Genomic DNA, 27,250 nt, shown 5'->3' with positions numbered 1-27,250 from the left:
AATATCATCGGCAATCTTTAATGACCTGACAACAGTATCGTAACTATATCCCTTCTTAATAAGTCTATTCAAAGGTTTTGTTAGTTTTTGAGGTGAATACTGACACGTTTGTGCTTTACGAAGAATATTTCCATAAAAAATTGAATGTGAAATACCTGAACGTATAAGAAGTCTGCATGTTGAGCTATATTTACGAATGATGTCCTTATACCGATGATAAAATTTATAAATGTTTTGACTAGTTTGTGATATCGAAAACCCTGGTGTAATAATTTTTCAGTAATACATAAATTTCTCTCGTTAAAATCTAAATCATTGTTACATACACGAGCGAATGTATGTATGCAATCCATGTATATGCAGTTGGGGACATAAAAGATTCATTTCTGCAGAGGATGTTGATTAATTCTTATTAAATAGTACATAATGATTTGACTATACATGTATTATTTATAATAAATAAATTATTTAAAAATTGTATGTTTTCGAATATCATAAATATAGTTGTGAAAATGAATAATCAGTCCCTTGCTTTAATCATGTTAATGAAAATGAAAAATCTTGCTTCAATAGTGCAGAAAATGAATAACTGTCCTCTTAGTTTACAAAAATAAATAACCGAGCAAAAACAAATCCTCCTGCCCCCCTCCCACAGAATATCAAATGGTCGTCCCCTAACATCCAATTTAGAATAACAAACTTATCAATGTTAAATTCTAAAATTCCCGGAAAAGGTATCAAGCTTGGTCCGAGCGCGAACCAATAACAACAACGCTGCACATGCGCAGTGTACAGGTGTGTAAAAATTTTGGAAGTCGCACCTTGTTGATTCGAGAGTATGTACATGTTTCTTTGATGAATCAGCTAGTCCTAATTACACTTATTGCATTTAAAAACAGCTTTTAAATCATATTGCACCGATTGATAATATAGTTGCAAAAGTGTAGTCATAACTTCTGACTTTCACAGCTACCCATCTTGGCCTTGGTCAATATAATTATTGCATGCATGATGTTACTCTGTATTTCCTTCATGCTGGGGTTTATTCATTTAATTATGTTACCAAAATGAAGGACTTTTCAAATTTGCAAGTATATGTTCTTACAGAAATGATATAATATTCTTGACCTGTCTACACTTCTATAAACATGGTGCCAATTTTACGTGACGGCACTATATATACTTTCAGGGTTATTGGCTATACACATTATCACTATTTGTATAACAAAATATCTGACCCACAATGGAAAAGTGATTGTTGTCAAAATTTCAAGCAGGGATTAGCGATAAGGTGTATTGCAGTAGAATAGACTACTTTCGAGTTCGATGCATTTCCGTTCAAAACTCTGGTTTTAGTGGGTATCGGGACTGTTCGCCCTGGGTTCGTTTGCCCTACATTCGTTCGCCTATAGAGTCCGTTCGCCCTACTAAAAATATTAATATTCAGGGCATTGAATTTAAATAAACTTATTCAGATATTTCTATGATATATTCTTGAAATTCATGCCGGAAACAGGAAAAATTCAAAAGTTTATGGCTTGTTTAGGATCATTAATTGTTCAATGACAAAGTAATTTGGATCACTGATTTATCAGTCAGGGGACTTTACTTAAATGTGTGATTTTCTAAATCACTGATTCAAGTAGCATTATTTCCATAAAGGTTGGAATTAAGAGTTGTCTTTCTTTAATAATCACATATTTAAGTAGTACAAAATAATCACTAGAAGAAGTGATTTAATTTTACTGTAGCTTTAAATATAGAATACTAATGATCCAGGGACTAATTATGTTTCTAAACTTATCAGAACCAACATCTGTGTTGTCTAGGATGACCAGGTCATTTCAGGTGATGACCTTGTACTGAATCTAGGATAATGACATAAGAATCACTTGTTTAAGTAACATACCTCAATTTCCTTCCCAAAAATCACTTCTTTAAGTATCATTATTTTAATAACCCCCACTAATTTCAACACCCCCGAACAGTGAAATTTTTATCACGAACAGTAGAATTTTATTATATAATCTGAAAGATAAAACCTTGAACTTTATAGGAAAAACACTCCCACTGCTGGGAAAAATCTGTCAAGAAAGTATCAGTTCATTATGTAAAGCCATTATTACAGCATTTTTTCAACTAAAATAGAATTTGCAGCTTAATGATAGGATCAAAGGCATAAACCTTGCTACTTAAAAGAAGCAAAAAATACATTTTTTTCAATTTTACTAATGAAAAGATATTATTTAAACCTATGTGCTTGAAATTTTGGTAAAACTACAAAATCACAATTTGAGACAAAACTTCAAATTTGCTACTCAAATAAGTGATTTAAAAATCACTTATATCAGTAAGTCCCCTGACTGTTTATCATGTTTTATATTGTGATACTTATCTTTTGATGGATTATTAATAAAAAATATTAATATCAAATGTTTTGATAAAATAGTCAGCTTCAAATTAACGTGAATCAGGGCGAACGGACCTGGATTTGTTTTAGTGAACATCATTTGTGCATTATGGGACATAGTCACAATGGTTCCAATGTTGAGCGAGTGGTTGGAACACTATAATCATGATAATACTATATTGCACTTAAATTAGATTCTCATAATTGACAATCAACACTGCTGTCATTAGGGAATTTTGATTACAAATGTAAGTATTTACAAAACAGAAACTATTTCTAGTTAATCCTGCACAATGACGATCCCTGGCTTGATGATACAGGCGATCCCTTCTATCTAGTAAATGACGTCATAAAGGCGTGCATAATTGACAATTTTTTTCCAGTGACAGATGAACTCCAAAGTGGTCTATTGGGATATCCAGTCAGTTTTCTTTGCCCTGGGTTCTTTGACCCATAGACAGATAGAATCCTTTCACCCTACTGTCCTGACTGTTATTAAAAAAATTTATTTGAAGGGTATTAACCCTTTCAACGCTATACACAGCATATGCCACGATGACGTACATTTGTACGTCATCCATGGCTATTCCTGGCATATGCCACGATGACAACGGATTTTTCATCAGGACTCTTAAACCATTTGGTTTTCATTCGGGTCCTCTCTAATTTTTCCTCGTATGAATCGAGGATATACAACATGTACAAGGTCTCATTTGCGCTTGAAATCCCGGCAATTTTTATAGTAAAATTATGCAGTAGAAGGAAAATAAAAACAAATATTTTGACAAATGCAAATTGCGGAAATCAGAAACAAAGCTGTAAATATGGAAATATTTCAGCATTTCTATGGCGAAACTGACAACGAGGATTAGTTAGAAGGTGTCTTGTTATCTCAATGTGTTTATTACACTTAATTCAAGTAGGAAATATGATTTGATCGATCATTACAAGATGTAGAAAAAGGGGGGAAAACGGAGGTTGACTGAAAATTTTCAGGACGAAGCCAATTATTTGTGACACGATTATATAATACGGTGTGTATATTGCAATACGCTACGGAATCGAGCAACTGGTGTATTCTATATTATATGGCAGATAAAACAACAAAATAAATTAAGACTAAAAGTAGTTTTTTCAAAATTCAACAATGTAATAAATTACACCCTTTACCTGTTAATTACCTGAAAATGCAGATAACCTGATAAAAATTTTACTGAAATTTTCATGCAATAACTGTCTCTGTATCTCTTATAATAAAAAAGATACAGCAGTCTGAAAAGAAATATATTGTTCTAATGAATGAACACAAAAAAAAATGCAGCAGCAGCAGCCATTATTCTATTTCTTTTGTGTAGCTTTGAAAGGGTTAAACATGTTAAAGTTTATTAAACCTTATTCAGATATTTATATAGAAAAAAATCATGAAAACATATGGAAATATTAAAAATTGATTGGCGTGTTTTGGAACGTCAAATGTACAAAAGAATACTCACTGATTGTTGTAATAATTTTCTTTGATGGATTTATAATAAAAAACATCATTTTATTTGATGTTTTGATAAACAATTATGTTCCACCTGTAAAACATGAAAAGGATTTATAAGTTCATTTATTTATATCATTATACTGCATAAATTGATGTGCTAGAATTAATACAAATGACAGGAAAATAAGTATTTGGTTGCAGCAATCCAAATATTTGGTGAATTTTTCAACAAACTTAAATATTCTCTGTACAAATAAGTATTCAACTAGACATGTACAAAAATAAAATAAATAAAAATCAGGGTGATTAGACTCGAGGCTAACAAGTACAAGGGCGAAGAGGCCCAGATTCCAGGATTGGTCCTATAAAATTTGTCAAAAACAGCTCCTTTATGATTTCAAATCATATTCTTTTGCACACTAACCAAGTTTACAATACAATGTAGATGACTTGCAAATATATTTTCTATGCCTCGAAATGCATAAAATGATATTCCATCACAGCAAGATCCTATTGTTGGAGGAGGTTATTTATTTACATTGATTTTGGGTCAACAGATTTATTTTATTCCTAAAAAACAACTCCCAATTAGTGTATAGACATAAATCTTTACTCTCATGCAAAACAGCCACAGGCACTTGTCTCAGATAAAAAAAATGCTATATACCTTAATATAGTCCTGTTGTGTACTGGGAAAGCAGTCTTTGTGAAAAACCTATTGACTTTCTATTTGTTAGATGAACTAGCTTAAAATATCAGTCTTGTAAATTTATTTAAATTAATACATGTAACTGAAGGCAGTAGATGCTTCATTTTGGGAATATTGCAAAGGTCCCATGGTCACACAATGTTTACCTGACTGGTCAGTAGGCTTGTGTTTAATTGTGAAGACTGGAAAAGATCAAATGTTTTAAGAATGAAAAAAGGCAAACATATTCATATAGCAATTCTTACCACATGAGAAATGATAGAGCTACAAATATACATTTTACTGGCAAATCACTTTCAAAGAAAGGAAATGCTGTTAAACACTTACATTTATTCTCTTATGATACAACTGTAAGCAACAACATTAACAGCTACATGTACATTCAAAGGATAATAGACAAAAACAAACAATGCGCAATGTAAATGTTTTAATTCTGTTTTTTGCTTGTTTTACATGTACAGAACTTAGAGAAGAACGATGGATGATCAAGTTCAAGAAGGTATTTTAAACTAATTTTATAATGCTTTGTTCTCCATGTAATCTAATATAGAAAACCAAAGGTTTCCAGTATTCATATTGTTATTTCTAAAAGTTAAACAGTTGTGTTCAAACATATATTGTATCTACATGTATATTGATAAAATGAATTTAAGAAATTGTTTATAATGAACAGTAGATGATTTATTTAATACAATGTACATTTACAAGCTGTACCTACATTTTAAGTATCAATATTTGTAGAAATGATTTTAAATTCAGTGATCTATAATGCAATTTCTAATAGCCTTCTAACAAAAGAGGAATTTTCAACAGCACTTTGTAGCTATATATGTAGAAAAATGGAAGGGATGTTTAAAGACATTATACATGTCTATATGATGTTTAAAAATATATAGCTTTAAAGTATCTCAAGCTGTTCTAATGTTCTAAGGTGAAAACTTAGTTATGTACATTATTTTAAGATTCATAACTGTATATATATATTCAGTCTTCACGCTGAACTGCTAAATCTTTAGGCCCGCAGCTCAATTTTTGAAAATTTTTAGTTAGATTCTATTGGCCTGTAGGTCTGATTTTTACAGGCCCAAGAGCAATTTTACCAGCCTGGGCTACCACTCAGCGTGAAGACTGTATATTATGTATATACTGTAATGTCAATCTTTCAGAGATTGTAATGACCCCAACAAAGAAGGGCAAAACTACACATATAAGGATTGAAAAGAAACGTAAAGAAGAACTTGACACATCTGCAGCAGAGCATGTTGGAGATGGTATAAATAAAGGATTTGTAGTGAATAAAAAGGCTCAAGGTATGCGGTATACATACTACATAGACAAAAATATGAGTACACTCCTTACCTTTTTGTGTACATTGTGACATTTGTATGGTTTTTACTAAAGGGACACTCTGACAATTCACTGTCAATAGAGTCATAAGAGACAGAACTTAATACAATTTGTATCTTGTAATCCTGTGTAGTGACCATTGTTTTACACTACACTACCTTAAATGAAAATTTTCAATGACTTAAAAATTGATTTTTGATACATCTCTTTTGACCATTTGAGATATAGGAGTAAGAAAAAGACTGTCTTGAGTCAGTTTATTGTGTCTGGTGACATATGTCGCCTTGTGAACAAGCATTTTGAAAAAATGGCTTGGCTCAAAGCAGGGGTTAAATTTGCATTCAGAACATATTCTCTCTTCCTGATTATCTATTTAACTTGTCACTTGAATTAAAATATATATCATTGTATGTAGTTGGTCATAATTGTATCTGATACCATTTTTTTTAAATGTTTGATTTAACAATTTTTGTTTAGTTCTGTCATCTTGAACATATTTAGTATATTGTATACTAAATGACTCAAGTTCTGTTAAATAGATCTTTTGTCCAGCAGATTTCATAACTAGGTTTGTAAGTAATTAAGTGAAGATTATCATTAATGATTGTTGATTCCCTCAAAATTCATTGCAATTTTTGTAAGATAACAAAAAAGTATGTGCGATTATTGTTACATGCTGCAAAAAATAGGGTAGGTATATAGGATTTACATTGAGTCTATTATGGGAGCAACATTGTGAGTTGAACAGTGCTCAATCAAAACAAAGATACTTTGTAGCCCACTTACAAGTCAGTGAGAGACATTTATCAAAGAATTCATATCTTGCTGAACTACAAATTATTTGAAAATTATTATTTAAACGAACATATTTTATTTTATTTTTAATTTTAGTTTCTTGTGTAGAATTTGGAGTTTGGCCTTCATTATCACTGAACTAGTATATTTATTTGTTTAGGGGCCAGCTGAAGGACGCCCTCAGGTGCGGGAATTTCTTGCTGCATTGGAAGACCTGTTGGTGACCTTCTGCTGTTGCCTGTTCTATGATCAGGTTGTTGTCTCTTTGACACATTCCCCATTTCCATTCTCAATTTTATATATATATATGTACAAATGATTTATGATTTAGATTTTGATGTATTTTATCAATTATATTTGAAGGAGATTTAGATTCCTATGGAAGACCTCAGTTACAGATAGGATTTAACTGTTTCTTAGTTGATCAGAAAACAGGAAAAAAACATGTGGTTTGTATAAATATTTTATTTTTTTTCCTTTTGGTATTTGTGTCTTTGACAATCTTTGCAACAGTAGGCATTTTTATGTATTGACTGGTTTGGTTTGTAATTTCTGAACATCAGATATTGTTGCCTTGTGAAAAGATGATTGTGAGCTATGATCAGTTGTTTGTGGTTTAAATCAGGAGAAATTCAGTGAACAACGTGTGCACTGATTCCCAAAATTTTTAGTCAGCATTGGGTACGTAATTAGTACATAACAAAATTTACATGAGCCAAGTGGATAGAGATGATTTTGTTCCTTCCAGCAAATCTGAAGCAACAGACAGAAATAGTTTATCTCACCTTCAGAACAGAAGCTACATGTAATGTCACATTTTATGTTTTCTACTTGATTCCTTATAAAGACTTGACTGAATTCCATGAACCCTGCACATGTCATTTGTCTAACCTGTGCACCTGCTATTTCATTTTTTGTGTATTTTAATTTTGAATCTTAAGTGATTTTTGGGGGTTTCCCATGCCAAAACATGGAATTCAACATTTCTACTTTTATTTACTTAAAAATGGCAGGCATACTTTTTTTTTGGAGTATCAAGCATTTTGTTATTACAGAATTGACAAAATTGGGTTTTTTTCCAGGAGAGCAGACGATTGAAGTTTTGGTATGTTGATGGAACTGATTATTTAGAACAAGTTACTACAGCCTATGAATTCTTTAAAGAACTTGTGAGACCACAGAATTTCCCAAGGGGTTTGTATAGACAGTTTTGATATCTCTTAAAATTTACTAATCATCCATTGGATCACTGATTTTTTTTGTGCTTAAAAAGTGTGTTTTTTTTATTAATTTAAATCATGCTAAATCCAATGTAGTTTTGGAAGTAACGAGTTTAGATAACATTTTGAGACAGTTGTTTTATAAAAATAAGGAGATATGGTGTGATTGCTAATGAGACATTTCTCCACCAGTGACCAAATGTATATAGAAATTTACAACTATATTTTCACTCAGTAATGAGTTTGCTCTATACAATCTGCATGGGATGGTGTGTTTAGGAACCGATGTGAAATAAAGTAAAGTGGCATATATTCAAAATAAATGTTAATATTAACATTTGATCTTTATGAGAAATAATACTACTGGTATGGATTTATAATTTTTAGAAAAAAGAAAGGACAGATTTCAGTTCAGGGGCTATCTAGTTACTTATTTTAGTCATAATTGAATAAGAACAAGAAGATGAAAGATGAGTAGCATTACTATAATTTACTTTATACCAATTACTGTGACTTGACTCTCCACCTGTTGCAACTTCTTCAAAATTCTGACCAATTTGCAATTTGTTTTATAAAACCAAACTGTTGACTGGTCAGAAATTTGAACTAGTTGCTGTAGAAAACCAAAGTCAAGGAAGACAATAAAAGCAAATTGGTTAAATGAAATGAGTTTTGTACTTATTTTTATTTTTCAGATTATGTTGGTTTTATTAAGAAATGTATGAAGCAGATGAAAAAGCCTGAATATAAGTTAGCTAAGAATGTTGATTTGGAGATTCGTCTGCTTGATGACGAGGAAGCACCAATGAGTCCAGGTTTGTTGAGGCTGACATTTTTATTAAATTTATCTATTTTAGGGAAAAGGCCAATTAACTTTCAGTATTTTAAGTATTATGTTTAACATTGAATTATGTTTCTTGTTTTGACAAAATGAGTTTTTTTGTGAAACTCCAGCAGAAACGTGATCAATATTAAAGACAAAAATTGTATTCTTACTAATTGATTTCTATAAGTGCTGATCTTAATTTATAAGCAGGATCAATAATATTTTGTTGTATACTTATTTACTTATGACATTAAGGGTTGAGATCAAAAGATCAATGTAGGATAAAAAAATAAGATAAAAAAACTTAGTTTGTGGGTGGGTGGGATTAAAATTGCTTAAAGTTTTGTTTAATTGACATTGATTTTACATGTATCCCTATTGGTCAATCAATTTATCCCAAATTAAGTTATGGGGGGGGTGGGGGAGGGGGGGGGGGTGGTGAAAAGACTATATGAATTAGGTGTGAATATAGGGGGCATTATGTTTTCTGGTCTGTGCATTTGTTTGTTCGTCTGTCTGTCCTGTTTCAGGTTAAAGTTTTTGGTCAAGATAGTGTTTGATGAAGTTGAAGTCCAAACAACTTAGTACACGTGTTCCCTATGATATGATATTTCTAATGTATTTTAATGCCAAATAAGATTTTTAATCCCAATTTCACGGTCCACTGAACATAGGAAATGATAGTGCAAGTGGGGCATCCCTGTACCATGGACACATTCTTGTTTATCCTACATTGAACTTTTGATGTCGTCCCTAAAGTGTACAGAAATAGAAAAGTTGAAAATTGTAGTATAAACATTTAACTGTGTATTGGTTTTATCAGGGGAGGGAATATCTCCCGATATGATAGGTATGTGTCAATGTTGTATCTGCAGTACTCAGTTCAAATCCCCCTTTGTATTTCATATTGTATATACTTTACATGTCGTTGTCTTTCTCAGTTTCTTTTACATTTCTTATATGTTGGTTTACATATCTCTGTAGTAAACATTTTTTCATTACTTTTATTATAAAATAAGCAATGTGTTTTATCAAATGCTGTTAGTAAACATCCAATGCCAAACATTACCCCATGTTCAAGATTTAAACAAATTTCAATCATTGACAATAATCCAAAATGTAGGTGTAGGTCCGGGATCCTGCAATGTAGCTATTGACTGCAATAAAGGGCTGGAAGTTTTGACTGCCACTTAAAAACAAGTCATTAGATATCTCTAAAAATATTTGTTAACATTACTTTTAATATGCACACAGTCATGTTCTCTGAACTCTTTTTTGCAGTGAAATTAAGCAAGCTAAAAATGTTCACTCATATCAGAAGAAATTTTAACATGAAAATAATGTCATTTATACTGCCTGGGTAAACAAGAAAAGACGATTGATATATATTTATTTTAATTTTCACATTTCTAGCCTTTCACATACTTTTATGACTTAGCACTGCAGATACAGTTCAGCATGTTTGTGATAATTTTTATCAATTCATAAATCCGCATTCAGTTGCATGACATTAAAAACAGAAATTTCCATGGACATGTAATTAAATTTCAGATGTGACACTTTGTTGTTTTACATTTCATTGTTGGAAATGTTTGATCATGAAAGTGTGCTTTATGCAGAATGTTACCATTTAAAAAAAGTGCCCATATTATCCAATTGAAGCCATGGCTTTCATGTTTTTTGCATGTCTTTTAAATCCTTGAACAAAATTATATTCCAGAGATTATATGAATGAATGCATTCCTAGCCTGAAAGGACAGTATACACATGTTATTTTATTGACACAATTATAAAGTTAGGTTGTCATAGCAAGATGTCTTATTTACACATTGAGTCCTTGATAATCTTCAAATTAGGAGTCTATACAGCTATATGTATATAAATAGCAGAATAGATAAAATACTTCATGCAAAGTGTATATATTCTACTATTGTTGCTGCAAACTAAATAAAATACTTCATGCACAGTGGCTAACAGTTATGCTGTTATTGTTGCAGCAGAATAGATAAAATACTTCATGCACAGTGGCTAACAGTTATGCTGTTATTGTTGCAGCAGAATAGATAAAATACTTCATGCACAGTGGCTAACAGTTATGCCGTTATTGTTGCAGCAGAATAGATAAAATACTTCATGCACAGTGGCTAACAGTTATGCTGTTATTGTTGCATGTTTGAATTTACTGTGTACCTTTGAAGCAAATATTGATCAAACTAGCCCGAGAATGAATCATCATATAGTATTCTTGGATCATTATGAATCATTTACATATATATATGTATATATATTGCATATTGGATTACATTTGCAAAGTCATTGGAATATACAATAAATTTCCATAAGACATGTAAGAGACTTTTTAAAGCATCAAATTGTAAACTTTGACGAATAATAGAATGGATGAATTGCTCCTGCAGGTTATAATCTTATTTAAAAAAAATATGCTTCTTTAAGTAGTGATGTGTTTCTAAAGCTCTGCTAACTAAGTTGATATAAAATTTTGATAGCCATGACTCCTCATTTAAATCTAGTTTGGGTGCACAATACATGTATAGGTAATGCTGATAACTTATTTATAATTCACTGTTAGGACCTTCTGATGCTGAACAATATTTTGGTAAGTATTTGGTTGCCATGGTGACAGAACGAGTGTTGTAGTTGTGGAGATTGCGACCTTATATGTTTAAACTGTAACTTTAGTTTTTGATGGCAGGAAAAAGTGTGTGAACTTCAATAACATTAAGTTTGTTTAACATTGTTTGTGAAAGCATGCATGATTTGTATTATAACACTCCACGTTGATGGTCGGGCTTCTCCCAATAAATTGCACATAACACAACCATGGACAAGTATTGAGTTGCTTTATATCACTGTGTGAAATATTAAAAACAAGGATATGATGCATGATTGTTTAGTGAAAATATTTGAAGTTCACAGTAAATGCTCTTTTTCTTGACAGTATTTTAATCAACAAAAGTCATGTGAAAGTCAGCTATTGTAAAACAACTGTATGTTATTTTTAAATGCTTGAAACATTTGCCACCGAATTTGAAGCAGATAATGATCTATTTTTTTTTCTTAATTTAAATAAAGCAGTTAACACTTGATTTGCGAAAAAATTGTGACCAGAATTTTGCATAATTATGAATATGATTACATGTATGGTTTGATAATATGTTAACTTTCACATGATATGTGTGTAATAAACAAGTAATATTGATGATATATGTTGAAATGAGAATGTTTTAAGGTATGATAGTGTATTTAGGAAGTCTTGGATATTTTTTTTTTATATAAAATATATACATATGCAAACAGGTATCCTCCCTTTTCCCATTCATTGAATATTTAATTTATCCAAATCTATAATTCTGTTTCCCATTAATAATTTAAAATTTTAATGATTCTGTTTATATTTTATTCAGAACATAGTCTCAACTTTTAAATAAACTCCACGGTTTTGAATGATTTTGTATTAACCAGTCTTGTGTGCTACCTGTTTTTAATATGTTAGTTGAGCATGATTTAAATATTTTGAATGCATTTTTGAATCCCTAGGTTTTTAGAAACATAAATGACTCGGAATAGGACAAAATGTGATTTAAATATTTTATATGAAATTACTGTAAACCAGCATATTTTTGCAACTGATTTATTTATGATACTTTCAAATTTTTGTCATTACATGTAGTAGAAATTTAATGTGACTATTTCATTAAATGTTGCAAATATGACAGATCATTTTAATATGCATTCATGTACATAAGCAAAGTAAGAAGTTCCAAAAATAGAATGCAGTGAAATGGGGTGAAAACCCAAAAAATATCTGAAAATAAGTTGGTTAACATTAAATTTCTGAAATCATAAGAGAACTTGGTAGAACATTTATACCAGAACTATGTAGGTTGTATAATATTGGATAAGAAGCCACTCCAATGTATATAAGCATGAATCTTTGTTCCAATACCTTGATAGCAAATGTATGTCACCTCCAACAATCTTCAAAACAAATCTCAACTGAATATTTAGATAGTTTGATTTAAAAGTTTTTTGTATTGTGAAATGAGAGTTCTGTTGCAAACCAAAATATTTTTATGCCCAACCTACGATAGTAGAAGGGCATTATGTTTTCTGGTCTGTGCCTCCGTCCGTCCATTCACTTCAGGTTAAAGTTTTTGGTTAAGGTAGTTTTTGATGAAGTTGAAGTCCAATCAACTTGAAACTTAGTACACATGTTCCCCATGATATGATCTTTCTAATTTTAATGCCAAATTATAGTTTTGACCCCAATTTCACGGTCCACTGAACATAGAAAATGATTGTGTGAGTGGGGCATCCGTGTACTATGGACACATTCTTGTTTTGTTTTGTTTATGAGCAATCCTTTTCTGAATGTCATCTATATCAACTATGTTTATGGATATTGAATAAAGCTAGACATAGAAACACTTACAGCTTTTACATTAATGCTAGCAAGACAAATCTTTGTTTGGCTTGCTTGCTTTGTTTGTATCAATGTTTGCTCAAGCATGGTAATTAAGATAGGCGGGGCTTCAGCTTGTATACATCATACTTAAATTTTATTGGACGTTATGTTGGAGGTTAAGGACACTAAATTTTAAAACATCACATGATACATATTCTCACATGTTTCCTTACCTGTAAATATACAATACAGACAGGATTCTACTTCGTCGAAATTATCTTCCTATTACGCCAGTTCATTTTCACAATCGTAGAAATGGAAGACAATTTTTTTTTCAGAGATCCAACTTAAAGACTGTCGTCAAGCACTTTTAGTAAAATAGCTATTCGAACACACCTACTCTGATTTTGTGATCCACTGGATAGGTATTTCACTTGACCCCTATATTTCATCTTTTAGTACTGTGATTTTTTTATGTTATAAAGTCAACCTGTAGCTTTGCTATATAAAATGATAGAGTCTGAAGCGAGATGATGTATCAAATACTCTTGTTTTGTACATTTTCAAGACAAAATATTCATCTCAAACACACCCTAACATAAAAAAGGTGCACTCGATTTTCTCTTTTCGATACAATTGTTTCCCATTTTTTGGAATATTTTCTTGAGTTGCATAATCGAAGGACAGACATGGAAATAACTGACTGAACTAATAGATTGATATGTTATAAAAACAATATTAGGTCAATTAATGTTGAAGGCCAGTTTCTCAGCCTCATACAAGAAAAAAGTTTATATTTTTCTTTCATTGACAAATTATTGTATTTTTACAGGTGAGAAAACGTGAGAATATTTGTCATGTGATGTTTTAAAATTAAGTGTCCTTCACCTCAGACATAACGTCCAATACAATCTAAGTATGATGTATACAAGCTGAAGCCCCGCCTATCTAAATTACCATGCTTGAGCAAACACTGATACAAACAAAGCAAGCAAGCCAAACAAAGATTTGTCTTGCTAGCATTAATGTAAAAGCTGTAATGTATTATAAACAGCTGCACATGTTTAGTCCTCAGGTATTTTGCTAGTCTTTGGTACAGCCAGGTTAAATCTTATGAGACACTCATGAATAATTTATAGAAAGATCTTTTTGCACTGAAGAATGAGTCAGAAAAAACTAATTTTATAGTTCTAGATCTGGATTTTGAAACTGTAGATTCACATTAACAATTTTATAAGATATAAAAAATGAATGTTAACATCACAAGATTTCAAAATCAAACAATAAATTTATCTGAAATGGAAAAAAACAACCCCCAAAAAAACAAACAACTTTATATAGTGATTTTCTATATACAGTCATTGTATAAAATGATAATCAGAACAGTATGTATAGTCAATAATATTATGCAGATTAAAAGGGTACTGTTGTGCTGAATAAATTTCATTCTTTAACTTCTAGAAACGAGACATAAATGTTATGGGTTGTTTCTGGAAATAAGAAAAGTTTTGCAGGTCAAATTCAGGCTGTACACACTTACTGTGCAAGTGCAGTGTTATGAAGCAGAGTAAATTAATAATAAAATACGATTGAATATTAATTATTTGTAGGTATAAACAAGGAAGACAAGAGATCTGAAGAAGAGAAATTGAGGGAGAAACTGTTACAAATACTTGAATCAGCTTATCCTAATGTGTTGGAGGTAGAGGATTTAATCAGGTAACAATGTAGTTCATTTTTGTATCCCCATTGCAAAGTACAGAAGAAAAAGAGAAACTTAAGTATGCTGTTTCTGGCAGAGGTGTCAACAATGTATCAATGTGAGATTAGGCCTAGGTTTATAAGGGGAACCACTAGTTGTAGGTCAATTATATTTGATATTCATTTTTTTTCTCATTTTTTCTAAGTTTTAAGGTAAAGTTTGTGATTTTTGTCAGTTTAAGGGGAACTAGTAGTGGAAGATGTTATTTGGTATGCAATTGTATTTACATTTGCATATTTTATTTCTATATATTTTCTTTTTGAATGTTTGCATAGTTTGCATGTAAACATATTGCAATATTAATTTAATCATTTGCATTATTCTATTAATAATGCATTAAGGACAGACATATCTCTGTGTCAACCAGCTCCTCTTCAATTTGATTGTTAGAAGTGAAGAAATTAAAGATATATAAAAAAAATATATTCTTTTTATGGCCCATCTAGAGGCATTATGTTTTTCGGACTGTGCATTTCATGGTCCACTGAACAGAAAATGATTGTGCGGGTGGGGCATCCGTGTACTATGGGCACATTCTTGTTTTTACGGATAATTTGGAACATGGTCTGCTGTCTTTTTTTACATGATAAGTTTACTTCATACATCAAGCATAGAGGTGTTGTCTTTCAAAAATAAGATAAAAAATACTGTTGATGACCGCCAGTTTGATGTTTAATAATTGAGTTTAGTGATTTATTTAAGTATGCTTTACACACAGTGTTCACTATAGAAATTCCACTAAAATCTATACTGTAGTGAAACATACAGGCTGTTATACCACTGTTCCAGGTTAGGGGAGGGTTGGGATCCTGCTAACATGTTTAACCCCACGACATTCTGTATGTATGTTCCTGTCTCAAGTTAGGAGCCTGTAATTCAGTGGTTGTTGTTTGTTTATGTGTTATATATTTATTTTTTTGTTCATTTTTTGTACATAAATAAGGCCATTAGTTTTCTCGTTCGAATTGTTTTACATTGTCATTTTGGGCCTTTTATTATGCGGTATGGGATTTGCCTATTGTTGTAGGCCGTACAGTGACCTATAGTTGATAATTTCTATGTCATTTTGGTCTCTTGTTGAGAGTTGTCTCATGGGCAATCATACCACATCTTCTTTTTTTATATTAATATGCAATTTAATTGGTTACCTTGGCAATGGAAAGGAAGCCATGTCCCCTATGAACAAAAACATATATAGAACACTCTTAGTATAATTTAATTGTTATTCAGTCTTCATAGGAAATATCCTGAATAACATATATTAACATGCAAGATCTTGACAGTGTACAAGGTTGTAGAAGTAATTTTTAAACTCTGTTCTTTTATTTAACTCAGAATAACAAATGCTGATCCAGCTATGGTTACCCTACAGTTAGGAGAACTAAAACAAAAAGAACTTATTGCTGAAATGGAAGATGGAAAGAAAGTTGTCCGACATGTATTACATGACGACAAAACAGGTTAGATTCCTTTACAGTGCACTGAGCATTATAATAAAACTCATGTCTACAATTGCCCTATATTTGCAATTGGATGTTATGTAAAAAACTTTTTTGTTGTGAAAAATCATCAGAGATGGAAATAAGATATATCGAATGACAGTCACAAAATATTGCTTTTGTCTTACAGTTACATATTTTTCCAAATTCTGCCATTATTGAATATAAAAATATCATTTGACATGAAATATCTATGAATATGATTATAATATTACAAAGATCTTGCAATTTTGACTTCTCAATTAACATTTACACCAAAATCAGGTAATACCTCAAATTCTAAGCCAAATAGAGCCTTAACATATTAACTTCTCTCTTTACAAGAAAATATTGTTTTGTTTTTACCTTACACAATCATAATTTTTGTTCCATGTAAATTCTTAAGACACTGTTCTGTATGAGCATCTTTCTTTTTTGTTATGAAAGTGAGAAAAAAAAATCTGATTTGAAATTAAACATTATTAATCCCCCCCAATGATTAACACCAAATGGATAGTTTGAAATGATTTAAATTGTAAGAATTTGTTTTATAGTTATGACAGAGTTCATTCTGTCTTTGTTAATGTTGAGTATTTAATCACCACTCGATAGTATGTGATGCTTTTACAGAAGGTTTATAGAAGGGTAAAATAATGATGAATGGTTCAAAAAGTTGTTTAAATTTAAATTTTGTTTTCTGTTTTAGAGGTGCAACATGTAAAACAGATGCCAACCATAGCAGCCAATCAACAGCCAACAATTGCCATAATTACAGCAAATTATTCAGAAAAACTTGCAGTAGATGCAATGATGGAACAAAAAACTACTTTTGTTAAATTTAAAACTGAAGGTAGTTTATTTCTGTTAACTGGCAAATTATGCAATACTTTCACAGTTAAAATATCACTGGAAAACACACTTATTAATTCATCTCAACTGAAAAGACAACTACTAATATGCATGAAAATGATTTTGTTTGAAAACAAAAGTATAAAGAGGATTAAAAACATAGTTCCTATTAAACCATGTGCATTTATCCTGAATGCACTGTTTCTTGCTTCTCCACAAATTTCACTAGTGAGCATATCTTGTAGCTGTCAAAAAAAACAACCCAAAACATACTTTAATATTAACATAGATTGTGACATTAGTGGTTGAATTTATATATTGCCACAAATTGTGGCCCACAATGGATCTATAACATTCAAAAAGTGTATTTTAACCTGAGCAAAAACAAATGTTTTTATTTTGGGGGATGCTATTGAGGAATCACTGAATCTCTCCATTACTTGTAGGTACGTCTTCTAACAGGATTGTTATCTATGAAAATTTACACATCACCAGTGGAGGATGTGCATGAAGAAAAAATACATTTCAAAAGGGAGATAATCACTTTTTATGCCCCATTTATTGGCATTATGTTTTCTGGTCTGTTCGTTCTTTCATTTGTCCGTCTGTTCATCTGTCTGTCTTGCTTCAGGTTAAAGTTTCTGTCAAGGTAATTTTTGAGGAAGTTGAAGTCCAATCAACTTGAAACTTAGTACACATGTTCCTGTTGATATGATCTTTCTGATTTTAATGCCAAATTATAGTTTTACCCCATTTTCACACTCCACTGAACATAGAAATTGATAGTAGGGATTGGACATCCGTGTACTAGGGACACATTCTTGTTTCCTTCAGTATTGGAATATTGGGGTAATAGTTTTACAGGAAGTCAACCTTAGTTTACTCACAGTTCTAGTTTCAATTAACTATGGGGAAATATAGAAGACAAAAAAACTCATTTTGTATGTGAAATTAATTTAGGATATTGTTTGTGCAGTTTTCATCAGTCGGCCAAACATTTTAAGTTCATAATTTTGTAATTTACTTTATTTAAGGTGAATCCAATGTATACACTATTGGGTATATTGGAGAACACAAAGTAGTCTCAACAAAATTACCTCAAATAGGATACCATAGGGCAGCACAGATCTCATCAGGAAACACAACCACAAGGTTATTGGGTAAGTTACCATAGGGCAGCACAGATGTCATCAGGAAACACAACCACAAGGTTATTAGGTAAGTTACCATAGGGCAGCACAGATCTCATCAGGAAACACAGCCACAAGGTTATTAGGTAAGTTACCATAGGGCAGCACAGATCTCATCAGGAAACACAACCACAAGGTTATTAGGTAAGTTACCATAGGGCAGCACAGATCTCATCAGGAAACACAGCCACAAGGTTATTAGGTAAGTTACCATAGGCCAGCACATATCTCATCAGGAAACACAACCACAAGGTTATTAGGTAAGTTACCATAGGGCAGCACATATCTCATCAGGAAACACAGCCACAAGGTTATTAGGTAAGTTACCATAGGCCAGCACATATCTCATCAGGAAACACAACCATCAGGCTATTAGGTAAGTTACCATAGGGCAGCACAGATCTCTTCAGGAAACACAACCACAAGATTGTTAGGTAAGTTACCATAGGCCAGCACAGATCTCATCAGGAAACACAACCACAAGGTTATTAGGTAAGTTACCATAGGCCAGCACAGATCTCATCAGGAAACACAACCACAAGGTTATTAGGTAAGTTACCATAGGGCAGCACATATCTCATCAGGAAACACAACCATCAGGCTATTAGGTAAGTTACCATAGGGCAGCACATATCTCTTCAGGAAACACAAGCACAAGATTGTTAGGTAAGTTACCATAGGGCAGCACAGATCTCATCAGGAAACACAAGCACAACGTTATTAGGTAAGTTACCATAGGCCAGCACAGATCTCATCAGGAAACACAGCCACAAGATTATTAGGTAAGTTACCATAGGCCAGCACATATCTCATCAGGAAACACAACCACAAGGTTATTAGGTAAGTTACCATAGGCCAGCACAGATCTCATCAGGAAACACCACAAGGTTATTAGGTAAGTTACCATAGGGCAGCACAGATCTCATCAGGAAACACAGCCACAAGATTATTAGGTAAGTTACCATAGGGCAGCACATATCTCATCAGGAAACACAACCATCAGGCTATTAGGTAAGTTACCATAGGGCAGCACATATCTCATCGTAAGTTACGATAGGGCAGCATAGATCTCATCAGGAAACACAACCACAAGGTTATTATGTAAGTAACTATAGGGCAGCACAGATCTCACCAGGAAACACAACCACAAGGTTATTAGGTAATTTACCATAGGGCAGCACAGATCTCATTAGGAAACACAACCACAAGGTTATATGTAAGTAACCATAGGGCAGCACAGATCTCATTAGGAAACACAACCACAAGGTTATTATGTAAGTAACCATAGGGCAGCACAGATCTCATTAGGAAACACAACCACAAGGTTGTTAGGTAAATTAGCATAGCAATATAGATCTATTCATTCTTACAACACAATACTCATCAATATGCTTCAGCAGCAGGGTATAAGTTGGTTACCATGTGGCAGCACAATATACATCAGAAATTACCACAAGCAGGTAATCAAGAAATGACAATAGAGCGACACAGTGCTCATATCACAAGATCAAAAAAAGAATTATAGGATGACCACAACCATAGAGCCGCCCAGGGATCATCTCATTGGGAAATAACAAAACACTGTTATTAAACGTATTAACATTAGGCAGCACAGGCCTCATCTAAGCAGGAAATAGTTATACAATGTTAGTAAATAAATTAAATGAGAGCAGCAAGTATCTCAATTCAACACATACATGATGTTAGTATGTTAATAATCAATGTGCAGCAGAGATATCCTCTTATCAGAAAAAAAACACAATGGTATTAGATTAGCAGAAAGTAAATGATTTCAACAGGAAATACCAATGCAAGTTTATTTGATAAGTTACTGTAATGTTTATCATGTACGAAGAGGGCATGTGAAAATGTGTTATAGAATTTATGAAAAGGAGAATGTAAATTACTGTATTTATATTTGAAGATTTCAATTTGAAGAATGCTAATCCAGTGCAGTTCTGAAATAAGATTTTAAGTCCTTTAAAATAAACTGGTATGTTCTATCCACTAATTAGCTAAAATAACTTTTTTTTAGGATCATTCCAAAATATAGAGCATGTGTTTGTAGTGGGCGTTTCTGGAGGAGTTCCCCATTACACAGATTATTACAAACATGTACGTCTTGGAGATATTGTTATGTCACAGTGTAATGACAAAGGCTACGTGTACTATCACTGTGACAAAATATTTAGAGATAAAGAAGATAACTTGACATATAAACTTCGTACATTTGCTCCTAGGGATTTCACTCTTCAAAATGTTGTCGAAAAACTGCGAGATAGGGCTCAGAGAAAACCAGATAAGGCACCTTGGGAAAAATATATTTACGAAGGTTTAGATCTTCTACGCAATCAGGAGGCAGATTTTAATAGACCACCAAAAGAAAGCGATAGGTTATACATGAACATTGGAGAAGACGATTTGATAGAGGTACAACATCCCTTAAAACCAGAAGATGGAGAGAGCATTAGAGAAGGCGTTCCCAACGTTCATTACGGTGTTATTGGTTCTGGAAGACCAGTCACCAAATATGATTCCACTAGACTTGACTTTGCTCATAAATATAACATCACCTGTTTTGATGCCGAGTTTGATCAAGTCTTAGAATCCATTGTTGGTAATAGAAAGGATAGTTTCCTGTTCATACGAGGCATAGCCGACTACAGTGATGGAACAAGGAACAAAGAATGGCAACCCTATGCCTCACTCGTGGCAGCAGCAATGATGAAAACTATTATCAGATTAATTAGCAACCCATACCTTAGTGAAGATGAAGACTAATTTACCAGACGTCAATTTCTTGACTTTGTGTCAATATTAGACATATGCTTTTGCTTTTTAAAAGTGCTCATCTTTATCAATCATTTTGTTAGCTTCAAAGTGCAATAACATTGATTTGTGTATTCGTTTGACTTGAAATGCAGCATGAAGAGAACTTAATTTGGTTTTTGATAATCTATCTTCTAAATCATTTTTAATTTTCTTATATTTTGTTCCTGGAAATAAAATGCATTGTGTTTTTTGTTGCAAATTATATGAGAGCTACAAAACCTAAAACTTTACTTGATATGCAAATATGTTTTCTGCTTTCATGTATTTTCTTCAAGTTTCAAGTGGTGCAATTTTTGTTTCTGACTTTTATTCATTTATTGGTGCAGGAAATTAAATTTTTCATAGATTAGAGATATTGAAATTAAATTTGATCTAGAAAGATGATGTCTGAGATTTATTTCTTTGTAAGATTTTTTCATTAAAACCTCTTATCAAAAGAAAACAACAAAAGAGTTTAAGGGAGTTCGCTTCTTAGTTTCATAGTAATTAACTTTTCAAAGCACTAGTTTATATTGATAGGGAATTGATAAAGGAATCCAAAGAGCAAAAAAAATATATAGGTCACCGTACTTGTTTTCGAGATATGAGCCATTGAAATTTTGGCGGGAAAAAATTCTCTCTTGACTTTTCATAGCTTTATCATTGACAAGTTGAAGTTCTCAAAAACTGTTAAAAAGTAATTAAAATTTTATAAGACTTTTACAGATGGCTTATCATTATACATGTAAAAGATTTTCAAAAAGAAAAATGGGGGTCACCGGGCAAATTTTTTCAAGGCATTCAAATGGAATAAACCAGAGGATTCCGAAAATCTGACAAAAAATCCAAAACATGACAAGCCAGCTTCCTTAAACAGGTGTAGAGACATAAAAGGACATCAAAAGTTCCTATAAATAAAACAATATATTCCACTGCAATCACATTTTCATCCATCTTTTATTTGAGATTTTTCATTTAAGCATTTATTAAATGCATTTAGTCAATATATATCTTTAGAAAATCAAAATATGCCTGTAATTTTCTGTGTTTAATAATCACATAAATTGAAATTTAATCATGTAAAAAGATGTTTTTTAATCTATAACAACTTTTCAGAAGTAATCTTGTGTATTTATATCAGTTTACATGTTAAAAAAGATGCCAGTGTTAAAAAAAATGAAGTTTTATTTGTGAAACAGGTTGTATATCTTATATATGTTTATTACAGACTAAAGTTGTTTGATTTTTTTTTGAGAATTTATGTTTTAGGATTATTTATGAACTCTCAGTTATTTAAAAAAAAATATATCATATTGTACTTACAAGTTTTTTGTGGAGCCATTTTGTGTTCCCAACTCAGGATGTTAACTAGATTTATTTAGAGCTAGTCAGTTCATTTGCTGTCTTCATTGGTATAAACTGTCATCATCAAGAAGAAAAAATGTATGTAAATGTTGACTGTCTATACATAATGTTATCAAAAATGGGTGTTTTAATGACTGACTTTCAAAATTGAAGTGTTGATACGATGTCTCTGTAATATACATGGTTTGTTTTTCTTCTACTTTGATCAACATTTTATCTGTTATATTTCTAAGCACTCGGGCAGGAGGGAGAGAGAAAAGTAATTAATTGATGTTAAAATTTATAGAAATACTATAACTTTTTTTGGTACGGGAGAATTAAATTTGACAAAAGTCCAGTATAATTATTGTTAAAAATTAATTGTTAATACCAATATTAGATTTTTGAAAGGAAATTGTTATTGATCATTGTCGACGCTATTTATAAATCAAATATACAAACTTTCATTATTGGAAGTTAGAATCTCAGTGCTATAGAAATTAATCATGAATGCTGAATGATGTAGCCACAGATTGATGGTTTTGCTCTCATGTAAAGTAGATCAATTAAATTTTAGTTTTGCACATGCATAATTAGATATACATATATATTACAAAAAGAGCTTTTATTTTAAATTGATCATAAAAAAGGAAATTTTTGTGTTAGGCATTTATTTGTTTCGTTTGCATTTTTTGTTGCATTATGAATTAATTTGAATTATATATTTTATTTATTGAGAAGTCTACTTATATTAATAGAAGACAAACACCAGGATGTAAAAAGTTTTCAGTTTTGTTGAAATTTTATTTCAGTATCATAAAATATTAAGTTAAATATAAATTTGATGTAAATTTTTATATAAAATAAAACTATAAGTTTGGCTTGAAGATGTTGATTTTCTTAGTTAAGTTTTCCAAGCATAAAAATTCTATAATCCTAGTTGTGATGTATATAGTTTTGTTATATTTGTTTATACATTTATCATTCCACATTTTATCACATAATTTATATATATATTAACAATGTAGGTTAGTGATGTCTAATGAATTTATATATTTACATATTCATGTAGGCAGTTCAAGGCAGATTAGTTGTTTTCATTAATTGAAAGTTGCAGCCGTTTAATGAAATAATCTTAAAATGTTTGCTACTGTTTTTATTTTTTTATTTTTAAAGAAATATTTCTGACACATTTTTGCAAAAAATTTTTTTTGAATTTCTATTTTTTTTCTTTTGATAAAAAGTTAAGAAATACATGTAAAATGAGAACCTGATAATTTGAAACAAAAAAGAAAGAAAAAAATACGTGCATTCTCATTGCTTTTGTATAAAATTAAGTATAATGAAAAGAACAAGATATGCAATCTTAATTTTTATTAATATTGAACTGTTCCCCCATTTATCCATGATATTAAAAAAACAAAAACCTAAAAAAAAATATTCTTCTTTATTACAATAATTTCTGTACAATTTGAAACCAAGCTTCCAACATGTCGTAAACTCTTGTAAATTGACAATCTTTGGTAATGCTATTCCTGTGATAGATACTTTATAGGAATGTGGGTTGCTTTATGTCATAAAAGATAAAATTTTTAAATTTGTTTGTGAAATTGTGACGTTTAAAAATCTTCATGTATAAAGGAAGTATCTTTTGTATTCAAGAATTCAAGAATGTATTGTTAAATTAAAGTTTATTAGTAATATCATAGTTGAAATAATTGTTTTGTGCATTCATCTAACATAGATTTGTTTGTTATACCTGCTATTGTCATTTACACTTTTTTTAATATAATTAATTCTAGTTAATTATTATCTGTTGTGAAGGCAAACAAATATTTGAATGTCTGTTGTGGACAAATTTAATCAAATTTTATAGTATTTTTCAGGGTTGTTTAAGGGAAGTTGTATATTGTTTATATATTAATTATTTGATATACAGTTTATATGAATGCATAATTATAAAAGTTTTAGTTTTGATTTATTTTGTGGTTGTATTGTTCAAATTTAAGTTGTAAGGAAGCCTTTTTTTCTGCATTAAGAACAAGTATTTTTGTATGAAATAGTGTTTTGACAAATTGTAATGATTTATATAAGAATTTTTAAGTATGAGAATGTGAAGCTATTTAAGATCCTTCTCATAAAAAAAAAACAAAAACATCAGACATTTTAGAATACTTTCCTTTTTGTCAAATTTTAAACAAAATAAACATTTCATTAATTTTTTTCTTTCTTTATATTATAAAATGTTTGTTTTAAAAATCCAACAGTTTATTTGATCTTTCAATGTGACCGTCATTCAGTGTTTAAGATAAAAAAAAAATATAGCAATTTTTTTGGGAAAATGACTAATAAAATTAAGATTTCCTTTGACCTCAGTTGTTTCGCTCTATGTATAAACCTCCAATAAATTATTTTCCGTTAGTCATATACTATTATATACAAGTATGATTGACATGGTTTTTACCTTAAAAATTTACAGTTAAATGTTTCATTATATCAAAAAGTCTAAATGTCTGATGCAATATTTTGATAGTATATTTAGTCAGGTGACTTGTTGAATGCTGCTTATGCCCATTTGAGGTATTACACTAATGCCGGACAGTATACAGTTGATGATACTGACAATTCTTTTTCCAAATGTTTTTAATTGTTATTTAATAATGAAATAAATCTGCTATATATCTTAGTTAAATTTATTTGTCTTATTTGTTTAATGGTAGGATCTCGAAAACATTCACCCAAGAGTTTATCAAACAAAATATTTTTTTTTATAAAGTTATTGACTGTCCTCATTTTCTACATCAAAATGATTTAAAAAATGATTATCTACTTAAAGACCATAACTTGCACGTGATCATTTAAACTTGCATGTGATATTGAGCAACTTCAGTTCAAGACAAATGGTTTCATCATTATGATGCTCTCTTTTACTGTTTTGTAAGAACTGTTTTGGTCTGAAAGGGTGATATAGGTTCACTCATTTACATTCTGAACTTTGAAACATGAACATTTGAAATCAATTTATTGTTAACAAGGTAACAATTTATATGCTATTTCAAAATATTGCATGAAATAAAAATCATTCTTTATTTCCTCTGTATTAAATTCAAGGGATTTATCTTCTTAGAGACTTAACATTTAATATGGGGACAAAGTCCCCTATTACAGTAGAAAATTCAATTAAAAAAAAAAGAAAAAAAAAAAAAATCGGGGAAAATTTCCCAAATTTTTCATTGTACTAATGAACTCAAAATCGTTCAATTTTTTTTTTGTCACGTTTTTTTATTTCCGGATCTGCGCAGAACACATAACTCTACTTCCTTCTTCCGGTCTTGTTGTTGTGAGACTTTGATTAGTCTAGTAAAATATAGGAACTCAAGGAACACAATACCAATATTTCATTTTTAATCATTCTTTGTCTTTGGTATGAATAAACGTTAGGCCTACCTGATGCATTGCGTTTCTTTGTTTACATTGAAAATGACGTAATAACTTAAATAACGTCACAAGTAAATTCCCTAACAACAGAACCAAAATCGGAAACGTTACGGTATTTCCGTATCTTTTTTTTAACAAATATTTAAATTACAAAAAAAATAATTTAAACAAACTTCGTCCCCATTCACAGGTAATGCCTGCCTCATATTAGATGCTAACATATATATATATATATATATATATATATATATATATATATATATATATATATAACAGTAGAAAATTCAAAAAAAAAAAAAAAAAAAAAAAGAATCGGGGAAAATTTTCCCGAATTTTTCATTGTACTAATGAACTCAAAATCGTTCAAATTTTTTTTTTGTCGCGTTTTTGAATTTCCGGTTTGCACAGAAATCTACTTCCGTTTCCGGTATTGTTTGCATGAGACTTTGAATAAAATGTATATTTATCAGTCTAAGAAAGAAACTAAATAATAATTCATTTTTAAAAATTGTTTGTTATAAAAAAAAAATTTACCTGATGACAGCGTTTCTTTGTTTACATTGAATATGACGTCATAACTTAAATAACGTCACAACTATAATCGCTAACAACAGAACCAAAATCGGAAACGTTACGCTATTTCCGTTTCTCTTTTTTACATGTTTGATTTTTTTTTAAAAATCATAGACTTCGTCCCCATTCACAGGTAATGCCTGCCTCATATTAGATGCTCTACATAACCTGCAACTAAGGATCATGTAATACCTGAAGACAATCAAAGCATTCAATTTGGTTATTTGTCTTCCTTGCAATGAAGTTCCAGAAAATCAATTTATATTCAAGGTAATCTTGTGGCAGCAAAGTTAGAATTTTGCATAAAGCTTCATATTTCATTAGTCAGAAGACCTGGAAAACCAAAAGATGTTTTCAAAAGTCTTTTGGTCTATGATTTCTCCCTGGGATCTACCAGTTTTCCTTCATATAATTCTCAATAAATTTCATTTCAGTAATATTTCATCATTATTTGTCCTTTGTATTAATGCAAGATTTCATGTCTGTTAGACACAATTCACATATAATTATTCTCATTTAGTGAATCTTTCATCAGACTTTTAGACCCCTATATATACTGAGGAAGTCCCATGGGACTTTAGGTTTG

The 27,250-nt window shown here is 30.9% G+C and overlaps 1 protein-coding gene across 7 annotated transcripts; it reads left to right on the top strand.

The window, feature by feature from the left end:
* The first annotated feature begins 764 nt into the window (after positions 1–764).
* LOC139510267 (uncharacterized) lies at positions 765–25,345 on the top strand. 7 transcript variants are annotated; one of them, XR_011661864.1, is made up of 14 exons: positions 785–836; positions 5,067–5,104; positions 5,772–5,915; positions 7,111–7,196; positions 7,830–7,941; positions 8,663–8,782; positions 9,617–9,643; positions 11,384–11,410; positions 14,830–14,938; positions 16,317–16,441; positions 17,166–17,309; positions 18,343–18,468; positions 20,534–21,782; positions 22,174–23,984. XR_011661864.1 is itself a non-coding variant. In XM_071296758.1 (13 exons), exons 2-13 carry the CDS (start codon positions 5,083–5,085, stop codon positions 21,277–21,279), a joined length of 1,788 nt encoding a protein of 595 aa, XP_071152859.1. In that variant the 5' UTR covers positions 785–836; positions 5,067–5,082; the 3' UTR covers positions 21,280–25,345. The 7 variants fall into 7 exon arrangements, 4 of the variants coding, with proteins under 4 accessions (XP_071152861.1, XP_071152859.1, XP_071152860.1 ...); XM_071296758.1 differs by having other exon boundaries at positions 20,534–25,345; XR_011661866.1 differs by lacking the exons at positions 9,617–9,643; positions 11,384–11,410 and having other exon boundaries at positions 768–836; positions 22,174–25,345.
* Positions 25,346–27,250: the final 1,905 nt, after the last annotated feature.

Source organism: Mytilus edulis, chromosome 2 (assembly GCF_963676685.1).
Source record: "Mytilus edulis chromosome 2, xbMytEdul2.2, whole genome shotgun sequence".
Lineage (NCBI taxonomy): Eukaryota > Metazoa > Mollusca > Bivalvia > Mytilida > Mytilidae > Mytilus > Mytilus edulis.
Note: the sequence above shows the minus strand (reverse complement) of the source record. Positions and strands in the feature narration are given on the sequence as shown.